Here is a 27,690-nt window from a genome sequence, read left to right as displayed (position 1 = left end):
CCATGCTATATGGACTCTGCTACTTAATGTATACAGTTAATCACTCAGAATAACTAAGCAGTTACAGTAGCAAATGTAAGCCCAAATGTATTAAGCTTTAACAAGAAATAAAGTTGAGACAGATAAAGAGGAATGACCAGCCAACCATCTCCTAACTGTCAATTTTTCAAACATAGGGATCTATTTACTAAGCCTTGAATGGAGATAAAGTACCAGCCAATTACCTAACTGCCATGTTACAGGCTGGGTTTGATAAATGACAGTTGGGAGCTGATTGGCTGGTACTTTATTTCCGTGCACCTTAACTCCATCCAAGGCTTAGTAAATAGACCCCATAGCTTGTAACATGGCAGTTAGGAAACTGATTGGCTGGTCATTTATCATTCTTATAGGTAAATGTATTATAGCGGCATGCATCATGCCGCTATAACGCTTCCTGCTTCGCCTCATCACCAAGGCGAAACAGGAAGGGACATCGACCAGATGTATTAACATCTTGTCTGCCGAAGCGGGGGAGCGAAAAACTCTCCCGGCAATGTCCCCCGAGCACACAGCGCATCAGCTCAGAGCCGACGCGCTTTTTCTCCTTCTCGACCGGCTTCACTGAGCATGTGCGGGATTTCACTACTCACGCAAGATCCCCGGCGCAGTCCGGAGCCAGCACCTGCTACAGGCGTCCCTGCTGTGGTCTATGGGCATCGCTACCTGCAGCTGTCGAAATCGACAGCTGCAGCTGTCTGAACAGTCAGCGATGCTGATCGTTCATACATTGCCCGCGCATATCGGCTTGCTATTTTTTAGATAGCAGCGCCGATATGGAGAGCCCCTGTCACTGTGCCCGCACCGCAGCTATCATACATGGGGGGAGCGGTATAATGCACATAACATGCGCTGATACTGCTCCCCCCATAACGTCTGTTCATACATTTACCCCTTTATGCATATGCAATTTATCTCTTGTAAAGGCTTAATACATTTGTGCCTTTGGGGTCTATTCATGTAAGAATGAGATGGTTTGATTTTACTTATCCCCAAATATCGCATTCTTACACTTGATTGGCCATGATGTGATTCTGCGCATGCGCTCCTCAATTCCAGTCGTCTTCTGCGCATGCGCCGGCGGCTTCTGTCCAAGACGAGACCGATCATCTAAGCGGCGGGGGGGTATGGGCAGCGGGCAGTGCGGAGGTGGTGACTTGGCATATGTCGGGTCACCTCAGTGGCGGAGTGACTGGGGGGCAAACAGGAGGTGGGAGCAATGTGCAGGGGAACTGTGACAGCGGCCCAGGCAGTTAAGAGGGAGGAGACCCAGCATATGCAAATGCATATACCCTGGGTTCCTCTGGCTCCTGTCACGGAAGGGGGCGGGGAGATGGCAGGAGACAGACTTCTTCACTGCTCTTCTCCTCTACAAGCCTCCCTACACCATTCTGAGATGGTGATAGGATTTTGCGAAGCGGATCGGAAAGCTGGGCTTTCTGTTCCTACATGAATTGCACTCGCCATACAAAAGTATGGTGATGCGATTCAGTCACAGAGCGGGGGTGCCACTGGAGAAGTCAGAAACTTCTCCATGGTAACCCGCTATGTGAATTGCGGTAAGCAAAGAAAAGCCCTGTTTACCACAAAACAGGACTTTTCTCTGCTTCATGAATAGACCTCTTAGTCCTTTAAAAGAAATTCACATCTATAATGTAATGCTTCATATACTGCATGGATTCAGTTTTACTTACTTTTCTATTGCAGAGAAAACAGAGGAGGATTATTCTGCCTCTATAAGCGTGGCACAGCAAGAAAAAGAAATAATACACGGATTAATTCATAATATTCTGCCCTATGTCGGACATTCAGTGAAAACACTTGTTCTTGCATACAGCTCGGTAACGAGCAGCAAAATGGTATGTACATCATTCATACATATGTAAGTGAGGCTCTAACTTCAGTGCACACACAGCTTAGACACTGTATATAATTGTAATCATTTGCTTTATAGGTTCGACAAATACTTGAGTTTTGTCCCAACCTGGAACATCTGGATCTTATGCAGACAGATATATCTGATTCTGCATTCGATGGGTAAGTTGTATAGAAAGTGTGTTCCATAACCTCTACTGCAAAGTGAGTCCTGTTTGTACCGAATTCAGTACAAGACGAGGTACGCAGAAGTCTTCCTGCTCAAAACTTTCATGTATGTAAGATAATCCAAAGGCACATGTTCATTTTATTTTTGTTTACCAGTAGTAGGGCTGTTACCTATCTGCTGACGCGGGCATGTAATTCCATAGGTCAGTCTTTGCAGAGAGCATGCTGGTTCGGGCATGTAATTACATAGTTCAGTCTTTGAGAGAGCATACTAATGCGGGCATGTAATTCCATAGGTCAGTCTTTGCAGAGAGCATGCTGATGCGGGCATGTAATTCCATAGGTCATTCTTTGTAGAGAGCATGCTGATGCGGGCATGTAATTCCATAGAACAGTCTTTGCAGAGAGCATGCTGATGCGGGCATGTAATTCCATAGGTCAGTCTTTGTAGAGAGCATGCTGATGCAGGCATGTAATTCCATAGGTCAGTCTTTGTAGAGAGCATGCTGATGCGGGCATGTAATTCCATAGGTCAGTCTTTGCAGAGAGCATGCCGATGTGGGCATGTAACGCCATAGGTCACTGTTTGCAGAGAGCATGCTGATGCGGGCATGTAACGCCATAGGTCACTGTTTGCAGAGAGCATGCTGATGCGGGCATATAATTCCATAGGTCAGTCTTTGTAGATATTATTTTCAAATTGGTAAATGTTCACTTTTTTTTTTTTTTTTTTTTTGTGTTTTGTACTGTACATCGGATTTTAAACCTATGTTTTAAAGATTACAAAACTTCCTATCAAGTACTAAGATTCTGTAAATGATGACTGTATTAAACATTGATAACACTCACTAGAATTGGGGTGTATGTACACTCGAGAAGCACCTGCTCAGCCTCTCCACAGTTAGGATAATGTTCAGACCTCAGCTGAAGCATTACAAGCAGTTCTGAAATACACCGTGGGGCAGATTCTGAGTCGCATGCAAATGCGCACACAGCTGCGTCTCTTGCAGTCACCCACCTGCGAGTTTATACAAACTCCTTTCCTTGTGTACATATGCAGCGACTGAGATTGCAACTATTCGCGTTCATGCACACTGTAATACTGACTGGTGCTTCATGAGATGCAACTATAGGTTGCACCATCTAAACTTAAACCAGCCCTATGGCAAGTGCAGATTCTCCATCTGTCCATCTCCTATGTGGCCACAACACTCCCATAACATGCCCACTGAACGAACCATATTTGCCTAGATTAATAACCACCACCCTGGAATGCTCATGACTTTTGCACCACATTCATGATATCATCTGTCCTGATGGCAACAACACCTTTGTGTGTACATGCTGTGTAATGCATGCACTGTAGGGGGTTTTTAGTAATTCTCCCGCATGTGCAGTTGCAAAAAATTGCTCAACTACAGATGTGTCCTCCTACATCTAACCTCAGTATGCCATGCACTGGGAGTTGCCTGGCGTGAGTGAGGCGTCAGGTACGTTGTAACTCCGCTAGTACCGGTCATCAACTGAAATACGTCTTTAATTTACAACGCAGTGTGACTAGGAAGCACCAGGAGACTGTACTTGTGTATCTGTGTGTGACTGAGCCTGTATACGGAGCAGAACGGAACCTGACATGGGGGAAAAAGCCGCGACTGCTGCATCATAGCATTTCATATGCAGATTTGGAGACTCTGATATACAAGTGTCGCATATCAAATTAATCAGCACAGTCTCCTGGTGCGTCCTAGCCACTTTGCAACTAAGATGCATTTTTTGCAAAAAAAGGCACCCAATGCTAGCAGAGTCTCACAGGACCTGGCATGCCACGAGTGTCTGTTTGGCGTGACTGCAGCATGATGTATGAGGGCACATCAGTACATGAACATCTGCATTGTGTGTGGCTCTGAATCAGGCCCTATTTGTGCAGAGGGTGGACAGTCCTGGATAGTACTCCCCTACAGACCCCTTACTGGAATAGATCATGGATACTATACCTGCCACAAATTTAATGGGCAAAAAATCTATTTGCAGTTTGAAGTCACTTATGTAATTCAGTTTTCATATAGTAGTAATTTGTTTTGTGTCTGTTGTATTCTTATAATAGCTTAAAGGGTGATGTTCAATTGTTTATCGCAGCACTGATAGCTGCTCAACAGAGCAATTCAGTTGTTGCACCCAGGGGTGGCAAGCTGAAATGTGACCCGTTTGGGCACCAAAATAGCAATTTTTGTGCCCATTAGTTAACCTGATATGTCTGCGCTTGATTAAAAAAAAATCCATTTAATATCACCCCCCTGATCTCGCGTCACTTTAGTCGGGAGATCGGGTGCTAAAAAAACAATTGAGTATAGGCCAAGTGTGTGAAGTGTGTTGTCTCGCTTTTTAATTGAAAATTAATCTTTCTGTCCTTTTCAGATGTTATTTTGGTAATTGCCAAAATCTTCGTCATGTTGACTTGTCAGGATGTGACAAAATTACAGACTTAACCTTGGAAAGACTGTCCATTGCACTTGGTGTGCTGCCATCACACAGAAAAGGGTTGCTTAAATGTTGCAGGAACACCAAAAATGCTAAATTGTGGGGGAGCAAAGACATTACTAACAGAATGCGGACTAACAATGTGCAGTGCATCGGTAGCCAATGTGGGCTGTTTTCTGAATCATTCTGGACCAATCCAAACTCATTTGATGGTTATACCTATTCGCCCATCTGGATTCTAGATTCTGAGAATCTGGCTGACATTGAAGATGCAGCAGATTGGAAATTCAAAAATGCTGATGGACTTTGTGTATTGGAGATGGCCTCCAATATGAATGGTTTTAGTAATGAATGCTGCAGTAGGAAGCCAGTGCCTGGAATAAGGACTAATGTCAGCTGGCAAAAGCGATTTCAGTCTGATGCTTATACATATTGTGGCCATTCATTTTGTTCTGCTGGAGCTAAACTAAGGACTATACAAGCACTCCCAGAGCCCTCTGCACAGTGCAAGGGTGGAAACAGGACTACTCAATCAGAGGTCAGAGACTCTTCCACTGGGAGTGCAAAGTCTGAGCCTTGTGCTGCACGCGTTTTACAGTTTCTCAGTCTTTCCGGGTGTCATCAGATAACAGATCGTGGTCTCAGGTTGGTAGAGTGTACATTATTAAACCTCATACTGACCAGCCCTTTTAAGACATTACATCACTTTCCAAATACTTGTGTTCACAGCGAATGCCTCTGCATACACAGAGCGTGTTTGCCAAAGGGGGTAATGAAGCACAATTAAATGTGAGTTCACATGCACTTTACATCACGCACCACTGCAGTTGCATTAGCAGCACTTTAATGTACAAGGTCAGCAGATGTCTCTCTGGGGAAAACAACAGGGCCAGATTAACAATGGGATGGATGGAGCTCCAGCTCCAGGTCTCCACACAAAAATAGGTCCATTATATTGACAGCATGATGATGACCAGATGGTCTGCCATAAATCATAAGTATCAGTGTTGTATTTATATTTTCCTCCTTCTACTTTTACTGTGTAGGGAATGTACACGCCCACATGGCACTGGCCACACCCACACAGCACAGGTCGTCCCCCCTCCACTTCTCACAGTAGGCCCTTTATTAGTTTTAGCACAAGCCCCTCTCCCCCCCCCCCCCCCCCCCCCCCCTCACTCTGCCCCTTGTGGCTCTTAATGCAGCCCTGTAAAACAGGCATGTTTCTCTGCTGCTTATATGTACAACAATGAAAATAAGGCCTACATAAAACCTCTTACTCTGGTCATTTGTATATAAACGTACAACCCTTCTCACTACTACTGCTTGTCGATTTTTATTTTTTTTGTCTGTTTTTTTGGCAGACTCTTAAAAAAAAAAATGGTGCAAGTTAGCAACCAATAATTTTTGTATGTAAGGCCTGATTCAGAGTTGTGCGCTGACTTAGTGGTTCGCGTATAACTCCGATGGTTGGTGATCGGTGTATGAGCAGGATTTGTGACTGTGAGAGGATGAGGCTGTGCTGGGCTGCGTTCCCGAAAAGAGAGGCCACGTTTTCAGAGAGTGCTGGGGCCAGTGCCCCTCTGAGCAATTTAGTTGTTGCTCCACTCAAGTGCCCAAAAGCACCCAACTAAAATACTGCCCACAGCACGAAAACCTCATATCCAGGCTACATTTGTAGGTTGTCCTTAGGGGTCTATTCATGAAGCAGTGAAAAGAATGGAGAAGTGAGCCAGTGGAGAAGTTGCCCATGGCAACCAATCAGTGTTGAGGTAACATTTATAAAGTACATTCTATAAAATTATACATAGCAGCTGATTGGTTGCCATGAGCAACTTCTCCACTGGTTCACTTCTGCACACTTTTTACTGCTTCATGAATAGACCCCTTAATCTGGAACTTGGTCTGTTAAGCATTTGTATTGGCTTTGTGTACGTAATTTTTAGCATGATCTATAAATAAGGTGGGTTTCCAACCACGGTCCACAAGGCACTTTTAACAGTCCAGGTTTTAAGGATAGCCATAATTGGGCACAGATTACTGAATTAGTGCCTCAGTTATTTTTATTTAACCATCTGTGCTCAAGCCTGGATATCATTAAAACCTGTACTGTTAGTGTTCCTTGAGGACAGAGGTTGGGAATCACTGATCTGAGAGTACTGAAGCCAGTTGTAGTAAAGCTGGGTTTACAGTAGGTGATAGTGTACAGACAGACATATCGTGTACGCACAACTACGCACTCCCGCTTGCTAAAATTGGATTCATCCTATTGGATGTGCCAATAGGCCAACACGGCAGCTGAGAGCATGCAGCTAATGAACGATATATATCCCATTTGCTTGCGATATCATTCACTGTGTATGGACGACCGATATATCTTTAAATCGGTTGTCCGCAATCTTGGTTTGTCTAATGTGTACCCAGGATAACTCTTTGCAGCATGTTATTCTAGTGTTGAAAGAGCAATTTTTCTTATTTCTCTTACGTCCTAGAGCAGGGATGGGGAACCTTTGGCCCTCCAGCTGTTGTTGAACTACACATACCAGCATGCCTTGCTACAGTTTTGCTATTTGGCCATGCTAAAACTGTTGCACGGCATACTGGGATGTGTAGTTCAACAACAGCTGGAGGACCAAAGGTTCCCCATCCCTGTCCTAGAGGATACTGGGGTTCCATTTAGTACGATGGGGTATAGATAGGTCCACTAGGAGCCACTGGCACTTTAAGAATTTGATAGTGTGGGCTGGCTCCTCCCTCTATGCCCCTCCTACCGGACTCGGTTTAGAAATGTGCCCGGCGGAGCCGGTCACGCTTATGGAAGCTCCTGAAGAGTTTTCTGCATTTATTTTATATGTTTGTTATTTTCAGGCAGGGCTGGTTGGCACCAGCCTGCCTGCTTCGTGGGAGTTAGGAGAGGGAACGGCCCAACCTCTTGAAGGGTTAGTGGTCCCGTTCCCCGCTGACAGGACAATGAGCTCCTAAGGGAACTATTTGCAAGCCCTACCATGGCAAGCGTACATTCCCGCAGCACACGGTCACCCCTCACAGAGCCAGTAGAATGAAGAGTGGTGAGTACTAAGCCGGCGTCCCTGCTAGCGGATCACCGGGCATTATGGCGGCATGAGGGTACGGAGACTCACGGCTTCTAACCAGGGCGTATTGCGTCTCCAGGCACAGTACACAGCTGCGTCTCCGTACACAGTACCCACACTGGCAAAAACAGCCTTAAAACTGTTTTCTCTCCATTTTAAGCAACAGATTACCTCAGCCAGTATAAAAAAAAACGGGAAGACCGTGCGCCTATGAGAGGATCCAGCAGCTAACCAGCGCCATTTTCCCTCTGCAGTGGACACAGACGCTGACTGACAGGGTTGCGCAGCTCCTCCAGTGTGACTCCAGATTACCTCAGTGGTACCAGGGGGTCATAGCAGGGGGGGAGCGATTATTAGGTGTACTAAGTCCCCTATCAGGGTACTTAGTCTGCGACCTGACTAAGCTTGGCATTAGCGATACGGGCGCAGTGGGGGCTGGCTCCAAATTACTCTGCGTCTCCCTGAAGGGCTCTTTGTGGGTTAATTTTGCTTAACCTTTTCCTTTGTGTGTGTGTGTGTGTGTGTGTGTGTGTGTGTGTGTGTGTGTGTGTGTGTGTGTGTGCTGTCACATTTACATTGTCAGGCAAAGTGTGTGTTTCTTGTACAGCGGAGTGTTCCTCTTCACCAGGGGGCTCACTGCTGGGTACTCAGGGCAGTGCACCTTCCTAAATAGCGGGGCTGAACCGGAATGGGTTTATTCCATTAAGGGAATGATCTCAAATATTTCTACAAAGCTATCCCGCAATGAGAAAGACACAATACTTAAGACAGACTGTGGATGTGTTTTACGAATAGAGACTCAAACCAGCGTCTCAATCCCCTCCCATTTGTCCGCAAAAACTATCTCTGGCCCATATCCTGCAGTCTGACTCTGATGGGTCAGACATGGAGGAGGGTGAGGTGGATTAGGAGGGGGGTGATGCTACTTTGTCACAGGGAATAGAGGCTCTTATAGAGGCTATCAGAGATGTTCTGCAAATTCCTGATAAGGTGTCAGAGGAGTGTGTGGAATCTTATTTCAATGTAAAAAAGAAGTCCTCAGTCACTTGAATTGAATACCCTGTTTGAAGAACCGTGGGTTAATCCTGATAATAAATTTCATATCCCTAAAAGGTTGCTCTCTTGTTTTCCTCTGGAGGATAGGAAAAAATGGGAAAATCCACTGATGGTGGATGCATCAGTCTCTAGACTGTCACGAAAAATTGTATTGCCTGTCCCTGGAGCAGCCTCCCTAAAAGATACGGCTGATCGTAAAATTGAGACTACACTGAAATCCTTGTACACAGCGGCTGGGATGGCCCAGAGACCCACTATTGCGTGTGTGTGGATAACAAAAGCCATTGCAAAATGGTCAGGTAACCTAATTGAGGGGTTAGAATCCTTGTTTGGAGGGGGGGGTTACTCCTGCAGCATATACAGGACTCTGCGAACTTTATGGTGGAAGCCATAAAAGAGATTGGTTTGCTTAATGCACGCACCACCGTTATGGCAGTGTCAGAACGCAGGGGCTTGTGGCTATGCCAGTGGACTGCTGATGTGGACTCCAGGAAAGGCGTGGGAGGCCTACCATTCACAGGAGAGGCCTTTTAAGGAGACGAACTAGACAAATGGGTCTCCTAAGCTACTGCGGGTAAGTCTACGTATCTTCCTTCCGCAGCTCCCCCAGCCAGGAAACCTTATTCAGCTTCAAATTTACAGTCCTTTCGGACAGCCAAGTTTAAGGGAAAATCCAGACAACTGCAGGTGTTCAGGAACATAGCTCAGGCTCTGCTTCCTCAAAGCCTTCAGCATGACGGTGGACCGCGAGGCCTAGAGGGCTGTCAGGTGGGAGCCCGACTACAATTCTTCAGTCACATCTGGTCAAGTTCGTGTTCAGTCACATCTGGTCAAGTTCGTGCCAGGATTCCTGGGTAATAGATCTTATTTCCCAGGGCTACAGACTGGAGTTCCAAGAGTTCCCACCTCACAGATTCTTCAAATCAGGCTTACCAGCTTCACAAGAGGCAAGTATAACTTTACAGCAGGCCATCCAAAAACTGGTACAGACTCAGGTCATTCCAGTTCCAGCTCATTTACACAACAAGGGGTACTATTCCAACTTGTTTGTAGTACCGAAACCGGACGGTTCAGTACGACCAATTCTGAACCTCAAGTGTGACACCCTAAAGTAGGTATCACTGAAGTCAACAATTTACAGGTAAATATTAGGAAGTCTAACCCTCTGGTTTAATGTGTTACTTTATCTTTTCTGGTGTTCCTCACCTGGACCTAGTGTCTGTAGCTTCTAACAGGCATAAGTTTCACCAGCAACTCACAATATAGTTCAGGATATATTGCACACAGACATTAATTACACAATTTCTCTATATGAATTTTTATTCTATTGAAACATTGCTATAAGTTTTTCTCAGTTGTAGAAATCTGAGATTATCTCATATAATGGCAATTTAGAGTAACCTCATTTTCATGCAAAGAACAATAAAGCACAAGAAACAATATCCACATTTGACAATCCTTACACACTAATATAAAGTTTTAAGCAATCACCTGAAAATACTCTTATAATTTGGGCCCCGTAAAAAACTTTAGTTTTGTAGCTAGCTACATTGAGTATAGTGCACCTTTCTAGGAAAGTTATATCCTGAGAATAGTTAATACAAGTCTTGGATGAAGGTAACAATGGATGGATTACAACAAATGAAGTGTAGCTGGTTCTGTCCAACCAGGCAGTTTTGCAGCTTCTAATATGGTGCAGCACACCGTATCTAGGCAACTGTGAGTCTGTCTTGCTAGTCTGGATGTAATATTAACTGATTGTACTGTAGGTGCTATTTTCTTAAAGGAGGCTCTCAGCGATATCCACATGGCTGTGTCAGGCAATAACTAGGTTTACAACTGTGCCACTTGATCCTGACTCATCCTTAAATGCAATGTAGGCAGCTAAGGTGTCTCTGTCCCTGTTATGAGCAGTCTCTCTATCTCTGGAAGGGCTTGCAATGAGTAGTTGGTGAAACAGGGTTACTGACCTGGACTCCAAAAAGGATACTGCACTCAATTGTTACATTTACACTGTCTGACTTAGAGCAGTACATCAGCTGCAGGCCCGTGATATTGAGTCCTTAATCCTTTAAGCTGTTTGTGTAACTCAGACAGTATTGTTCCTTACTGCACTACAAAGTTCAGGCTGTGTGCTGAGAAAACTGCAGCACGTGACTGTCTGCTTCTGCGCAGAGGTGCTTACTGCTATTTGATGACTCTTATCAGTCTCATAAAGGGTGTTGATGCTATAGACACTGGCTAATTTACTATATAAAACTGTGATCTCTTGTATACCAGGGTATTTCAGCAGGGAGTTTGTGACAGTCAATTAGATCATTCAGCAATTACTGAGAGAGACTACTACTATGGAGTGTGAGAATGTATAATCTGCAATGGGGCTCCTGGATCTCACTAGAAGTGGCTATATTGCCTAAGGCCTGACGTAATCAGCTCACCACTCCATAGACACTCTCTTTGTCAGCTGCTGGACTCTGATTTATTGAAGATCAGGTAAGGAGACTCCTTTGGTCACCATGTACACCACCAAATCAGCTCAGCACCTTCTGCTCCTAGGTCCTGTTCCACTCTGCCCATCCTCCTAAGATGGCCGCCGCTCAACTGCCAACAGACTCGGCACACGGCTGTTTACTGTCCAAGCGCATGACAGCTATATCATAGAAAATGTTCTTAACCCTTTCCTTGCTGAAGTCTCAAAGCATTTAGCCAGGCTGCATTTTGTAGAGGGGGAAAAAAGGCACAGAAATAAATTAAATGTCCGTGGCAACTCTGTTGGGGTGTCACACAAGTCCTTGAACCCATTCTTAAGAGTGTTCAAGTTCAAGATGGAGTCTCTGAGAGCGGTGCTCTCAGGTCTGGAGGTAGGGAAATTCCTTGTGTCTCTGGATATCAAGGATGCTTACCTTCACATTCCGATCTGGCCACCTCACCAAGCTTATCTGCGGTTTGCACTACAGGACTGTAACTGTTCCAGGCCCTGCCATTTGGTCTCTCCACGGAACTGAGGGTGTTCACCAGGGTGATGGCAGAGATGATGATTCTACTCTGCAAGCAGGGAGTGAACATAATTCCGTTCCTGGACGATCTTCTGATGAAGGCGCCGTCCAGGGAGAGGTTGCTGGACAGCAATTGGCCTCTCAACCAAACTTCTCCAGGATCACGGATGGATTCTGAACCTTCCGAAATCTCACCTTGAGCCAACACGGAGGCTCCCATTCCTGGGAATGATACTGGACATGGAGTTGCAGAAAGTATTCCTTCCGTTGGACATGGCATTGGTAATCCAGTCGATGGTTCGGGATGTCCTGAAGCCAACCCGGATATTGGTGCATCTATGCATTTGCCTTCTGGGGAAAATGGTGGCCTCAATATGGAAGTTTTCACGCAAGACCCTTCCAGCTCGATCTGTTGGACAAATGGTCCAGACCGCATCTTCACATGCACCAGAGGATTCGTCTGTCGCCAAAAGCCAGGCTCTTCCTTCTGTGATGGCTACAGATCTCTCACCTCGTCGAGGTTCGGAATTCAGAACTGGATCCTGTTAACCACGGACGCAAGCCTCCGAGGTTGGGGAGCAGTCACCCAGGGGGTGCAGTTTCAAGGAAGATGGTCAAGTCGGGAAGTTGTCCTTCCAATCAACATTCTGGAACTCAGGGCCATATACAAAGCCCTTCTGCAGGCCTCTTACCTTCTTCAGGATCGGGCCATTCAAGTCCAGTCGGTCAATGTAACTGCAGTGACGTACATAAACCGACAGGGCGGAACGAAAAGCAGAGCAGGAATGTCAGAGGTGTCAAGAATTCTCCTCTGGGCGGAAAAAAACGCTGTGGCGTTGTTAGTGGTTTTCATTCCGGGAGTAGACAACTGGGAAGCAGACTTCCTCAGCAGACACGACCTGCACCTGGGGGAGTTGGGCCTTTACCCGAAAGTGTTCAGGTGCTTGACACGGTGGGAATATCCACAATTCGACATGGCTTCTCGTCTCAATAAGAAGCTCAAGCGGTATTGTTCCAGGTCGAGAGATTCACAGGCAGTGGCGCTAGACGCTCTGACGACTCCATGGGTCTGTCAGATGGTGTACGTGTTTCCTCCACTTCCTCTGATCCCACGAATTTTCAAAAGAATAAAAAGGGAAAAGGTTCAAGCAATACTCATTGCTCCGGACTGGCCAAGAAGGGCCTGGTACGCGGACCTTCTGGAGATGCTCCTCCAAGATCCGTGGCCTCTACCTCTTCGTGAGGATCTTCTGCAACAGGGCCCATTCGCCTATCAGGACTTACCGCGGCTACGTTTGACAGCATGGAAGTTGAACGGCTGATTCTAGCCAGAAGAGGAATCCCTAACAAAGTTATCCCAACTATGAGCCAAGCCAGGAAGGGGGTAACGTCTAAACATTACCATCGTATTTGGAAGAAATACGTCACTTGGTGCGAGAGCAGAACTTATTCTGAGATGGAATTTCACCTGGGACATTTCCTGCTTTTTCTGAAGGCGGGTGTGGATATGGGCCTACGTCTGGGCTCCATAAAAGTCCAGATTTCGTCCTTGTCCATTTTCTTTCAGAAACAATTGGCTTATCTCCCTGAGGTCCAGACATTTTTGAAAGGGGTTCTGCGCATCCAGCTTCTCTTTGTGCCTCCCACGGCACCTTGGGATCTCAATTTGGTGCTGCAGTTCCTCTAATCAGACTGGCTTGAACCATTACAGGAGGTGGACGTAAAGTATCTTACGTGGAAGACCGTCACACTTTTGGCCTTGGCTTCAGCAAGACGTATCTCTGAGCTGGGGGCTTTGTCTCACAAGAGCTCCTATTTAATTTCCATGAGGACAGAGCTGAACTTAGAACTTGTCAGCAATTTCTTCCTAAAGTGGTGTCTGCGTTTCACATCAACCAGCCTATTGTGGTTCTGGTTATCACAGACACCTCTGCTACTTCAAAGTCTTTGGATGTTGTGAGGGCTTTGAAGGTATACGTAAAGAGGACAGCTCGTCACAGGAAATCCAACTCGCTGTTCGTTCTATATGAGCCCAATAAATTTGGGTGTCCTGCTTCAAAGCAGACAATTGCACGCTGGATCAGGTTCACTATCCAGCATGCTTATTCCACGGCAGGTTTGCCGGTTCCAAAATCTGTACAGGCCCACTCTACTAGGTCGGTGGGTTCTTCCTGGGCGGCTGCCCGGGATGACAATGCTTTACAGCTCTACCGAACGGTTACTTGGTCTGGTTCGAACACGTTTGCTAAGTTCTACAAGTTCGATACTTTGACCTCTGAGGACCTTCAGTTTGGTCAATCAGTTCTGCAGGAACCTCAGCAACCGGTTTGGGAGCTTTGGTACATCCCCATGGAACTAAATGGAACCCTAGTATCTTCTAAGATGTAAGAGAACATAGGATTTTAATTACCTACCCGTAAATCCTTTTCTCGTAGTCCGTAGAGGATGCTGGGCGCCCGCCTGGTGCTTCGTTCTGCCTGCACTGTTACTTGGTTAGGTATTGTTGGTTCAACTGTTGCTGTTCCTGTTTAAGGTTGGGTTAGCATAGCTTTCCTCTGTCTGTGTGTGCTGGTTCGGAATCTCACCACTATCTTTATCTATCCTTCTCTCAAAGTATGTCCGTCTCCTCTGGCACAGTTTCCTAGACTGAGTCTGGTAGGAGGGGCATAGAAGGAGGAGCCAACCCACACTATCAAATTCTTAAAGTGCCCATGGCTCCTAGTGGACCCGGCTATACCCCATGGTACTAAATGGAACCCCAGCATCCTCAACGGACTACGAAAAAGATTTACCGGTAGGTAATTAAAATCCTATTTTTTATCATTTAAGAACGAAAGCGCAATCGTGATGCGTTTTGGTATAATTAAAAATTGTTTATAAACCCAATTGTTCGTACTAAAACATTTTTACGTTATTTTAAGGTTGGTTTTTATTTTGTTTTTTGGTTTTTTTATTACATTTATATTATTAAGATGTCTATATATCATATTTAAGTCCACTTGGATGATGTTGGGCTTCCTGTTGGCTGCTTAGATGCCAATTATCAGATTAGTGAGGCTGTTATTACAAGAAATATGCTCAGCATTGCTTGTCCTTTGAATTATTTCTACAAAGCTAATTATTTTGTTTTATTAAAGGGCGTTGACGTTAGGCGGAGGATTACCTTACCTGGAACACCTAAATCTCTCTGGATGTCTCATTGTAACTGGACCAGGTTTACAGGATCTGGTGTCGGCTTGTCCTTCTCTTAATGATGAGCACTTCTACTACTGTGACAACATTAATGGTAATGTGAATTGTGTTCTGTTAGAAGTTTCACAACCACGTAATATGAGTATTAGGATAAAGTGCGAGATGGCAGAAAGCTGGAAGATTGTGTAACTGCCTGGAGAGCTCAGGGTGACAGAAATGGAGCACTGTGATCCAAATACTCATCATTAAACATTGCCACTGAATCTTCTTTTCTCCTGGATAGCTTGAAGTTGTGTAGTGTTCATTATCTGTAAGACTTTCTTCCCAGCTGCTTCCATCTCCTACAGTGGACACCACCTTATGTGATGACACTGATGATTTGGAGTTAATGGTTCATCTGCTCTAGCTTTAAAGGAGTATTATAAATATTTAAATGTTTTTCCAACTGAAATCTTCCGCACTCATCTGTTGCTTTTTAATTTTCAAAGAAGCAACTTTGCTTCACTCATTTTAGTAATACTGTATGTCTGACGTACACATGTTTCCACATACATGTATTGGAATCAAACAATGGGGCTTACTAGCTCCTTTTTAGTTTTTTGTTTTCCAGTGCCCGGTGTGTCGCACTGTTGCATATTAATATTGCATGTCTCCTGCCGCTTCCAGGCTACATCTGTGGGTAAAGTGTACTCTTACAGTTACCGCACAAAGTTCGTAATTATGCGAGTCCCAGGGACCCATGTTTTAAAAGATTTAGGGTCCTATTTCAGTATTTCTGTGTCCCATCATAATTTATTGTTTTAACCTCCACATGCCAAATAAATGCCCATCATACCATCACAGATGCCTTTTATATGTCCAGTAGAATCCCCCCACATGCTCCTTATGTCGTCAAATACATTCCACATGCACTCACACTATGTGGACAAAAGTAATTGGACAGTGACAGCAAATAGATCAACGAGATTTTATTGACGTGCAATGATTACTGGAGACACCCTTCTTTGCAAACTGTCCACGAGTTCCTGGACAACAGCAGGCGGTATGTTTTGCCATTCCGCCTTAAGTACAGTGACCAACTGCGACACTGAAGGTCAAGTCTGTCTAGAATGCACCTGTCACTCCAATTTGTCCCACAGGTTCTCAGTGCAGCTAAGATCTGGCCTCTGAGCTGGCCAGTCCATCCGGGTTACCAAATTCTCTTTACACCAGTCCACTGTCGTTCTGGAAACATGACAAATGGCATTGTTGTCCTGCTAAAAACATTTTGGTTTTTGTAGAACTGCCATAATGTAGGGAGCACAGAGTTATTGAGAACATCTCTATACTTCTCAGAGTTAATGTGACCATGCATTACAACTAGTGGACCCATGTCAAAGTAGCTGAAACGGCCCCACAGCATAATGTCACCACCTCCATTCTTTACTGCAAGTACTGTACACTCTGGCATCAGACATTCTTCTGGCAATCGCCAAACACGTCCATCTGATCTGAAAAGTGTAAACTGTGATTTGTCATTCCATATCACTCACTGCCATTCTTCCACCGTCCAGTTTTTTAGCTCTTTACACCATCGTAAGCGCTGTGCTGCATTCTTTTTTGTGATTAGAGGCTTATGAGCAGTTGCTCGCCCATAATATCCAAGTGCGTGGGCTTCCCTATGAAGTGTGTTGTCGAAACTGGCACATTAGTGGCCATTTGGAATATGTGTGCAATGGTATGCATGGGATGACCCCTGTTCTTTTGCAGCTCCCTGGTTAGCACTCTCCGGTCCCTGGTGTAGTTTCGGAGGTCTTCCTGGGAAAGGTGCATTCCTGCAATGACCACTCTTCTTCCACGATTAATGACAAGACACAGTGGATTTAGGAACCTTCCTAACATCCGTAATGCTTCTCACACTCATACCTCCAATCGAACAGCCAATGATAATTACCTTTTCAAACTCTGTTAGCTCCTTCTAGCAAGCCATTTCGTTGACAAATAACCTGATCAGTGCCCCTCTACACATTTTATACCTTTACAAACATGTCTGCTGCAGGAGCACACCATTTCGCTTGCGCAGGGGTGTCATATCACTTTTGTTTTCACAGTGTACAAATATTAGATTACGTGATACTATCCCCAAGGAATGCTTGACACAGAGTTTGTATCATTCAGGAAACCATGGACCTTTTATAAAGTCCCAGAGCAGATCAGCTGCACAGCAACAGACTAACTAAACAGCACAGAGAAACTTGCTGAGAGTGGCACTGCCCATCAAGCTTGTATATACTTACATGTAGAGGCAGCACAATATGAATGGCTGAAGCGTGGGCTGTGGACTATTTTTTTTTTATTTTTTTTCTCTGACGTCCTAGTGGATGCTGGGAACTCCGAAAGGACCATGGGGAATAGCGGCTCCGCAGGAGACTGGGCACAACTAAAGAAAGCTTTTAGGTCACCTGGTGTGCACTGGCTCCTCCCACTATGACCCTCCTCCAAGCCTCAGTTAGATTTTGTGCCCGGCCGAGGTTGGATGCACACTAGGGGCTCTCCTGAGCTTCTAGAAAGAAAGTATATAATTAGGTTTTTTTATTTTACAGTGAGACCTGCTGGCAACAGGCTCACTGCAGCGAGGGACTAAGGGGAGAAGAAGCGAACCTACCTGCTTGCAGCTAGCTTGGGCTTCTTAGGCTACTGGACACCATTAGCTCCAGAGGGATCGACCGCATGGAACTGGCCTTGGTGTTCGGTCCCGGAGCTGCGCCGCCGTCCCCCTTACAGAGCCAGAAGCAAGAAGAGGTCCGGAAAATCGGCGGCAGAAGACATCAGTCTTCACCAAGGTAGCGCACAGCACTGCAGCTGTGCGCCATTGCTCCTCATACACACTTCACACTCCGGTCACTGAGGGTGCAGGGCGCTAGGGGGGGGGCGCCCTGAGCAGCAATAAAAACACCTTGGCTGGCAAAAATACCACAATATATAGCCCTAGAGGCTATATATGTGATAATTACCCCTGCCAGAATCCATAAAAAAGCATTCCCTGTGTGTGTGCGGTGTGTCGGTACGGCTGTGTCGACATGTTTGATGAGGATAATGATGTGGAGGCGGAGCAGATGCCTATAGAAGGGATGTCACCCCCTGCGGGGCAGACACCTGAGTGGATGGACTTATGGAAGGAATTGCGTGCACGTGTCGACTCCTTACACAAAAAATTTGACGACATGCCAAATGCGGGACAGCCGGCTTCTCAGCTCGTGCCTGTCCAGGCGTCTCAAAGGCCATCGGGGGCTCTAAAACGCCCGCTACCTCAGTTGGCAGACGCAGATGTCGACACGGATACTGACACCAGTGTCGACGACGATGAGTCTAGTCTAATGTCCACTAAGGCCATTCGTTGCATGATTGAAGCAATGAAAGAGGTGTTACAAATTTCTGAGATAAACCCAGGTACCACTAAAAAGGGTATTATGTTTGGGGAGAAAAAACTACCCGTAGTTTTTCCCCCATCAGAAGAATTAAATGAAGTGTATGAAGAAGCGTGGGCTTTCCCTGATAAAAGATTGGTAATCTCTAAGAAGTTACTAATGGCGTTCCCTTTCCCGCCAGAGGATAGGTCACGTTGGGAGACACCACCTAGGGTGGATAAAGCGCTCACACGTTTGTCTAAAAAGGTGGCACTAACGTCTCCGGATACGGCCGCCCTCAAGGAACCTGCTGATAGAAAGCAGGAGGCGATCCTGAAGTCTGTATATACACACTCAGGCATTATACTTAGACCAGCTATTGCGTCAGCATGGATGTGCAGTGCTGCCGCTGCGTGGTCAGATTCCCTGTCAGAAAATATTGACACCCTAGACAGGGACACTATTCTCCTAACCATAGAGCATATAAAAGACTCAGTCTTATACATGAGAGATGCACAGAGGGAGATCTGCCGGCTGGCATCTAAAATAAGTGCATTGTCCATTTCTGCTAGGAGAGGCTTATGGACTCGCCAGTGGACAGGGGATGCAGATTCAAAAAGGCACATGGAAGTTTTGCCTTATAAGGGTGAGGAGTTATTCGGGGATGGTCTCTCGGACCTAGTTTCCACAGCAACTGCTGGGAAGTCAGCATTTTTACCCCATGTTCCCTCACAGCCTAAAAAGGCGCCGTTTTATCAGGTACAGTCCTTTTGGACTCAGAAAAACAGGCGTGGAAAAGGCGGGTCCTTTCTGTCCAGAGGCAGAGGTAGGGGAAAAAGGCTGCAACAAACAGCAGGTTCCCAGGAGCAAAAGTCCTCCCCCGCTTCTTCCAAGTCCGCCGCATGACGGTGGGGCTCCACAGGCGGAGCCAGGTACGGTGGGGGGCCGCCTCAAAAATTTCAGCGATCAGTGGGCTCGCTCACAGGTGGATCCCTGGATCCTGCAAATAGTATCTCAAGGGTACAAACTGGAATTCGAGGCGTCTCCACCCCACCGGTTCCTAAAATCTGCCTTGCCGACAACTCCCTCAGGCAGGGAGGCTGTGCTAGAGGCAATTCACAAGCTGTATTCCCAGCAGGTGATAGTCAAGGTGCCCCTACTTCAACAAGGACGGGGTTACTATTCCACACTGTTTGTGGTACCGAAACCGGACGGTTCGGTGAGACCCATTTTAAATTTGAAATCCTTGAACACATACATAAAAAAATTCAAGTTCAAGATGGAATCGCTCAGGGCGGTTATTGCAAGCCTGGACGAGGGGGATTACATGGTATCCCTGGACATCAAGGATGCTTACCTGCATGTCCCCATTTACTATCCTCACCAGGAGTACCTCAGATTTGTGGTACAGGATTGCCATTACCAATTCCAGACGCTGCCGTTTGGACTCTCCACGGCACCGAGGGTGTTTACCAAGGTAATGGCGGAAATGATGATACTCCTTCGAGGAAAGGGAGTTTTAATTATCCCGTACTTGGACGATCTCCTAATAAAGGCGAGGTCCAAGGAGCAGTTGTTGGTGGGAGTAGCACTATCTCAGGAGGTGCTACACCAGCACTGTTGGATTCTGAATATTCCAAAATCACAGCTGGTTCCGACGACACGTCTACTGTTCCTGGGTATGATTCTGGATACAGTCCAGAAAAAAGTGTTTCTCCCGGAGGAGAAAGCCAAGGAGCTGTCATCTCTAGTCAGAGACCTCCTGAAACCGAAACAGGTATCGGTGCATCACTGCACGCGGGTCCTGGGAAAGATGGTGGCTTCTTACGAAGCAATTCCTTTTGGCAGGTTCCATGCCAGAATCTTTCAGTGGGACCTGTTGGACCAATGGTCTGGATCGCATCTTCAGATGCATCGCCTAATAACCCTGTCTCCAAGAACCAGGGTGTCTCTGCTGTGGTGGCTGCAGAGTGCTCATCTTCTAGAGGGCCGCAGATTCGGCATACAGGACTGGGTCCTGGTGACCACGGATGCCAGCCTTCGAGGCTGGGGGGCAGTCACACAGGGAAGAAACTTCCAAGGACTATGGTCGAGTCAGGAGACTTCCCTACACATAAATATTCTGGAACTAAGGGCCATTTACAATGCCCTAAGTCAGGCAAAATCCCTGCTTCTACACCAGCCGGTACTGATCCAGTCAGACAACATCACGGCAGTCGCCCATGTAAATCGACTGGGCGGCACAAGAAGCAGGATGGCAATGGCAGAAGCCACAAGGATTCTCCGATGGGCGGAAAATCACGTACTAGCACTGTCAGCAGTGTTCATTCCGGGAGTGGACAACTGGGAAGCAGACTTTCTCAGCAGGCACGACCTCCACCCGGGAGAGTGGGGACTTCATCCAGAAGTCTTCACGCTGATTGTAAATCGATGGGAACGGCCACAGGTGGACATGATGGCGTCCCGCCTAAACAAAAAACTAGAGAGATATTGCGCCAGGTCAAGGGACCCTCAGGCGATAGCTGTGGACGCTCTAGTGACACCGTGGGTGTACCAGTCAGTTTATGTGTTCCCTCCTCTGCCTCTCATACCAAGAGTACTGAGAATAATAAGAAAACGAGGAGTAAGAACAATACTCGTGGTTCCGGATTGGCCAAGACGAGCGTGGTACCCGGAACTTCAAGAGATGATCTCAGAGCACCCATGGCCTTTGCCGCTCAGACAGGACATGCTGCCACAGGGGCCCTGTCTGTTCCAAGACTTACCGCGGCTGCGTTTGACGGCATGGCGGTTGAACGCCGGATCCTGAAGGAAAAGGGCATTCCGGAGGAAGTCATTCCTACGCTGATTAAAGCCAGGAAAGATGTAACTGTAAAGCATTATCACCGCATATGGCGGAAATATGTTGCTTGGTGTGAGGCCAAAAAGGCCCCAACAGAGGAATTTCAACTAGGTCGATTTCTGCATTTCCTACAAGCAGGAGTGACTATGGGCCTGAAATTAGGCTCCATTAAGGTACAGATCTCGGCTCTGTCGATTTCTTCCAGAAAGAACTAGCTTCACTACCTGAAGTTCAGACGTTTGTGAAAGGAGTGCTGCATATTCAGCCCCCGTTTGTGCCTCCAGTGGCACCTTGGGATCTCAACGTGGTGTTGAGTTTCTTAAAATCACATTGGTTTGAGCCACTTAAAACCGTGGATCTAAAATATCTCACGTGGAAAGTGGTCATGTTATTGGCCTTGGCTTCAGCCAGGCGCGTGTCAGAATTGGCAGCTTTGTCATGTAAAAGCCCTTATCTGATTTTCCATATGGATAGGGCGAAATTGAGGACTCGTCCCCAGTTTCTCCCTAAGGTGGTATCAGCTTTTCACTTGAACCAACCTATTGTGGTGCCTGCGGCTACTAGGGACTTGGAGGATTCCAAGTTGCTGGACGTAGTCAGGGCCTTGAAAATTTATGTTTCCAGGACGGCTGGAGTCAGGAAAACTGACTCGCTATTTATCCTGTATGCACCCAACAAGCTGGGTGCTCCTGCTTCTAAGCAGACTATTGCTCGCTGGATTTGTAGCACAATTCAGCTGGCGCATTCTGCGGCGGGACTTCCGCATCCTAAATCAGTAAAAGCCCATTCCACAAGGAAGGTGGGCTCATCTTGGGCGGCTGCCAGAGGGGTCTCGGCTTTGCAACTTTGCTGAGCTGCTACTTGGTCGGGGGCAAACACGTTTGCAAAATTCTACAAATTTGATACCCTGGCTGAGGAGGACCTTGAGTTCTCTCATTCGGTGCTGCAGAGTCATCCGCACTCTCCCGCCCGTTTGGGAGCTTTGGTATAATCCCCATGGTCCTTTCGGAGTTCCCAGCATCCACTAGGACGTCAGAGAAAATAAGATTTTACTCACCGGTAAATCAATTTCTCGTAGTCCGTAGTGGATGCTGGGCGCCCGTCCCAAGTGTGGATTGTCTGCAATACTTGTACATAGTTATTGTTAACTAAAGGGTTATTGTTGAGCCATCTGTTGAGAGGCTCAGTTGTTTTCATACTGTTAAACTGGGTATAGTATCACGAGTTATACGGTGTGATTGGTGTGGCTGGTAAGAGTCTTACCCGGGATTCAAAATCCTTCCTTATTATGTCAGCTCGTCCGGGCACAGTGTCCTAACTGAGGCTTGGAGGAGGGTCATAGTGGGAGGAGCCAGTGCACACCAGGTGACCTAAAGCTTTCTTTAGTTGTGCCCAGTCTCCTGCGGAGCCGCTATTCCCCATGGTCCTTTCGGAGTTCCCAGCATCCACTACGGACTACTAGAAATAGATTTACCGGTGAGTAAAATCTTATTATTATTTTTTATTGGGAGTCCCTTACAGCTAGTTATTTTTGCATAAAAGTTGCAGTATAGCCTCTTAGTGGCTGTTATAGCTGCATCCCTTGCAGCATTTTAGTCCTCCCATCGCAGCCACTGTTTTCTTAAAATCGTACTAGTTATGGTGACAGGTACATTTACTAATTGCAGGATGCCACACCAAGAGTGTAGCTAATGCTTCCGGATTCCTGTATCCATGAAGCTTGGTCCTATGTAGCAGACCTGTCTTTGGACTCCATTAGATAGATCCTATGACTAACATTTTATGCTGCAGACAACACATCTGTGAAGCTTCTTTCTTCTCTGAACAGAAGAAAATCAAGGATACCATTGGGGAAAAGAGTACTTTCATTATCCACAACTGCAGATGAGTGACATTGCAGTGGTGTTTCACACACACAGTTTTATAGGGGACCAGTCTGTCTCGCATAGGTGCAGAATTACAGCCATATAGTCTTCATGTTCTGCTTTTACGTTTCCATTGCACATTGGCCCTCATTCCGAGTTGATCGCTTGCTAGCTACTTTTAGCAGCCGTACAAACGCATAGTCGCTGCCCACGGGGGAGTGCATTTGCGCTTTGCAAGTGTGTGATCGCATGTGCAGCCGAGCGGTACAAAAACATTTTGTGCAAAACAAGACCAGCACTGAAGTTACTTATCCTGTGCGATGATCCTAGCGATGGAGGTCCCGGGAATTGACGTCAGATACCCACCCTGCAAACACCTGGACAGGCCTGCGTTTTCCCTACCGCTCCTAGAAAACGGTCAGTTGACACACATAAACGCAATCTTCCTGTCAATTGCCTTGCGATCGGCTGTGCGGTTTTTTTTTTTACTTATCGCTGCGCTGCGAAAATCGGCAGCGTGCGATCATCTCTGAGTGACCCCCATAGTTCCAACTTGTGGCCACCTGCAGTCTACTGTACATCAGTGTAGACCACTGTGAAGCTTTGTTTTCAATCACAAGCACCTAAGTACTTTTATTTTCAGGATCTTGTGGATGTCTATGGGTTCTACTGAGAGAGATTTGTTAGTATTGCCACTCTGTCATAAACTGTAATCATATAGATGTGTCCTCATGCATCCCACCTCAATATGCCATGCAGCATGAGACGCCAGAGGTCCCATGCAACTCTTAACATCTGGAATCTTTTTTTTTTTTTTGCCAAAAAATGTTTGTAGTCACAACGCGAAGTGACTAGGATGCACAAGGAGAATGTGCTGATTAATTTGATATGATACTTGTATATTGTGAGTGCCTGAGTCTATATACAGGTTGAGTATCCCATATCCAAATATTCCGAAATACAGACTTTTTTGAGTGAGATAGTGAAACCTTTGTTTTTTGATGACTCAATGTACACAAACTTTGTTTAATACACAAAGTTATTAAAAATATTGTATTAAATGACCTTCAGGCTGTGTGTATAAGGTGTATATGAAACATAAATGCATTCTGTGCTTAGATTTAGGCCCCATCACCATGATATCTCATTATGGTATGCAATTATTCCAAAATACGGAAAAATCCGATATCCAAAATACCTCTGGTCCCAGGCATTTTGGATAAGGGATACTCAACCTGTACAAAGCAGAACAGAACTTGCATTGGAAAAAAGCTGTGGTTGCTACATTGTAGCACTTCGTCACACACAGATATGTGTGTCCTATATCAATGTAATCGGCACAGTCTCCTTGTGCAACCTAGTTGCATTGCGACTAAAGGTGGGTACACACTGATAGATATATCTGCCGATCAGTTGTTCTGCAGATATATCTATGGACGGATCGGGCAGTGTGTTGTGCATACACACTGCCCGATATGTCGGGGACTGACGTCATGATCTGGGCGGCCGTGTACACACGCCCGCCCGGTTCAGCTGTCAATCACCGCCGGCCGCCGCAGCATGTGTTCAGGCGGGCGGCTGGTCGTCCGTACACACACAGCGATGTGTGTAGATATATTGGCCGTCGGCTGTGCTGCGGGGCCGACACGATATGTCTGTGAACGGCGGAGTTCACGGACATATTGCCCGTACACACTGGTTAACGGACCCGCGATATATTGGCCGTTCAATAGAATGGCCGATATATTGGCCAGTGTGTACAGACCTTAAGGCGCATTTTAAACAAAAAGGAAGCAAAAGAGACCCCAGCGCTAGAAGATTCTCATGTAACCTGGCGTGCCAACAGGGGCTGTTTGACAAATCTGTATGGTGCCATATCCTGGGGTATTATCTCACCAAGGGGCTGGTAGCCATTCTGATTCATCTGACCTTTATTCCACCCAACTCCTCTAAACATTTAGTAGGTTCTTTGCTAATATCATTGCTGTAGATGGCCCAGTCTATCCTGGTACACTGATCTGCCAATCACTGGCAGTCAGCCATCAGCATCTTCATCTTTGGCCAGACCATCACCAAGCCTTTTTATTTCAGCAAGTGTGCAGGCTTTTAATGGTTTTGCAATTTAAGCTAGTTTTCAACTTCATCCACTAGGGGCCACTGGAGCGCAGTTACAATGGAGAAATAGTAGGCAGTAATTGGGAGCTGGCACTTTAAAATTCTAATACTGTGGCTAGCTCCTCCCCTACTATCTCCCCTCCAAGCCAGTCTTAGTTAGTGCCCAAGGGAGCTGGTTCACTTGGGTTTTAGCTGAAGAATTTTTTATTTTTTTTTCTTACTTACACACACAGACTGGCAGCTTTGCCACTGCCAGTCTGCACCGCGGGAGGCTGCCGGCGGGGTCCCATTGCAGCTGCGTGCGGCTCGGGATGGGCCCCGGCTGAGGGAGACACTGAGCTCTCCTGAGCTGGCCGGACACCGCTGCGTGCGGCGCGTGTCGGGGCCGCTCCACCAGCAGAAGATTCCGGCAGCATGGCAGCGGTGAGTATCAGTGGCCGGACACCGCTGCGTGTGTCGGGGCCACTCCACCACAGAAAAGGTGAGTGTGTGCTTCCTCACCCTACTCCCCCTCCCCTCTTCCCCCCAGGCTCTCTGCAGTGTTGAGATCACAGGGTGGCAGGGGGGTTTGAATAAGGTTACAGGGGACTAAAAGCCTCATGGCTTAGAGGGCTAATGCTCTATATTGGGTGCACATAGACCTGTGTTCGAGTCTTACCACAAACTTATATTGATTTTATGATTTATTTATTTGTGAGAACCTCCCGCCCGCTCGCCCCCCTCTCCCGCTCGCCCCCCTCTCTGCTCAGATCCCCGCCAGCGCAGGCTCACAGAGCCGCTACGGGGATCCGGCAAAAGGCGCAAAGCAACTTTGAATCTGGCGCCTTTGCAGAGGGGGGCGGAGCTTAGTCCCACTCTGCACCGCCGGAAGTAGCGCGTGCTGGTGGCCATTCCCTTTCAGCAGCGCGGGACGGAGGAGCGCCATGGAGCACAGTGAGGCTGTTACAGTGGGGAAGGGGGGCACCTATATCTTAATTACAGCCTGTCGCTGCACAGTATCGTGCAGGATAGATCAGGCTGCTGTGGCTGCATTTTTCCCTGCTTTCTCCCCTCCCTCCCCTTCTGCCTAGTGCTGTTTTCCTGTGGGGGAGGGTCACAGTGTTAGGTGCTGCCATGGCCAGTAAAGGCTCCAAGGCAACACAAAAGCAGGGTAAGATTTTATGTTAGGAGTCGCAGCCATCAGCTCAGCCCTCCTCAGAACCCCAGAGCACCCCGACATGGACGACACAACTCACAGATGTTATGTCCCTGCTGACTGGGGAACTTAAAGCCTCTCGGGAAGATAGGGAGGCGGCCCGGTTCCGACAGCTTGTCCAGGTACTGGAGCCAGAACCTGCATGGGCTGTCTCATTGGCAAAGTCAGTGGAAGGGCTTTCTAGGGCTGTGATCCCTTCCCAAGCCCCGTCCTTTAGCCCCCCTCAACAGGCTTCTAAAAAGAGATTGCTAGCCTCTGTGTTGCAGGACTTTGACGATGATATGCCTCAATTAGATGAGGCGGGGTTAGATGTACAGGATATACAGGATGTTGATATACAGGATACTGATGAGGATCAGGTATACGGGAACTCTGAACCAGTAGCTCAGGGTATAGAGGCTCTTATTACTGCTATTCGCTCAGTATTACAGGTGGAAGAGACGGGGCAGGACGCCTTACGCCCTTCAAGGTTTGGCACCAACCAATGCCTGCCGGTGACCTTTCCAGTTTCGGAGGAGCTGGATGCGCTCATAACGGCAGCCTGGAAACATCTAGACGCAAAATTTCAGGTATCAAGAAAACTGTTGTCTTCCTATCCTTTTCCCGCAGATAGCAGGACACGTTATGAGACCTCTCCGATTGTGGATCCTTCGGTATCTCATCTGTCCAAAAAGACGGTCCTACCGGTTCCGGGTGCAACTTCGCTTAAGGAGGCGTCAGATAGGAAGTTGGAATCTACCTTAAAGAATATTTTCTCTGCGGTAGGGGTATTACATCGCCCGGCGCAGGTAGGTTGTTGGGTCAACAAGGTGATCGAAACTTGGGCGGAGCATTTGTCCTCTGGAATTCGTGACGAATTGACGGCGGATCAATTGATAGAGTTGGCGGAACACATCCGTGAATTAGCCCTTTATCTTTGCGAAGTATCCAAGGACATGGGTATTCTCGGAGCTAGAATTTCCGCTTTAGCAATTGCGGCCCGCAGAGCTCTCTGGTTCCGGCAGTGGCAGGCGGATACGGAATCCAAAAGGGCGGCAGAAGCGTTGCCCTTTACGGGTGAGTTTCTGTTTGGTAAGGATCTGGATGCCTGGATCTCTCAGGCCACCGGAGGTAAGTCGACTTATCTTCCTTCTGCTGCTCCAGCCACTTGCAGGCCATATAGGGGTCCCTCTTTTCGATCCTTTCGTGCCCCTTCCAGGTTTCGAGGCCAGGGGTGGAGCTTCTGCCTTCCGTGGCCATAGAGGTAGAGGCGGCGGCAGGGGTAGAGGTTCCGCAGCCTCAGCCCAGTCAGAGGTTAAGTCCTCTACCACTACCACCACATGACGGGCTTCCCTCCCACCTGGGAGATCACAGGGTGGGAGCTCGTCTGTGGGATTTCAAGGAGATCTGGA

The 27,690-nt window shown here is 47.0% G+C and overlaps 1 protein-coding gene across 1 annotated transcript in view; it reads left to right on the top strand.

Moving 5' to 3' along the window:
• Positions 1–27,690, top strand: part of FBXL5 (F-box and leucine rich repeat protein 5) — a 107,220-nt gene that overhangs the window by 49,659 nt on the left and 29,871 nt on the right. The window contains exons 7-10 of the mRNA XM_063921178.1: positions 1,747–1,898; positions 1,994–2,076; positions 4,498–5,205; positions 14,842–14,990. Coding sequence (XP_063777248.1) covers positions 1,747–1,898; positions 1,994–2,076; positions 4,498–5,205; positions 14,842–14,990 — 1,092 coding nt within the window. The remainder of the gene's footprint in view (positions 1–1,746; positions 1,899–1,993; positions 2,077–4,497; positions 5,206–14,841; positions 14,991–27,690) is intronic.

This window comes from Pseudophryne corroboree, chromosome 1, assembly GCF_028390025.1.
Source record: "Pseudophryne corroboree isolate aPseCor3 chromosome 1, aPseCor3.hap2, whole genome shotgun sequence".
In the NCBI taxonomy this organism is placed as follows: Eukaryota; Metazoa; Chordata; class Amphibia; order Anura; family Myobatrachidae; genus Pseudophryne; species Pseudophryne corroboree.
Note: the sequence above shows the minus strand (reverse complement) of the source record. Positions and strands in the feature narration are given on the sequence as shown.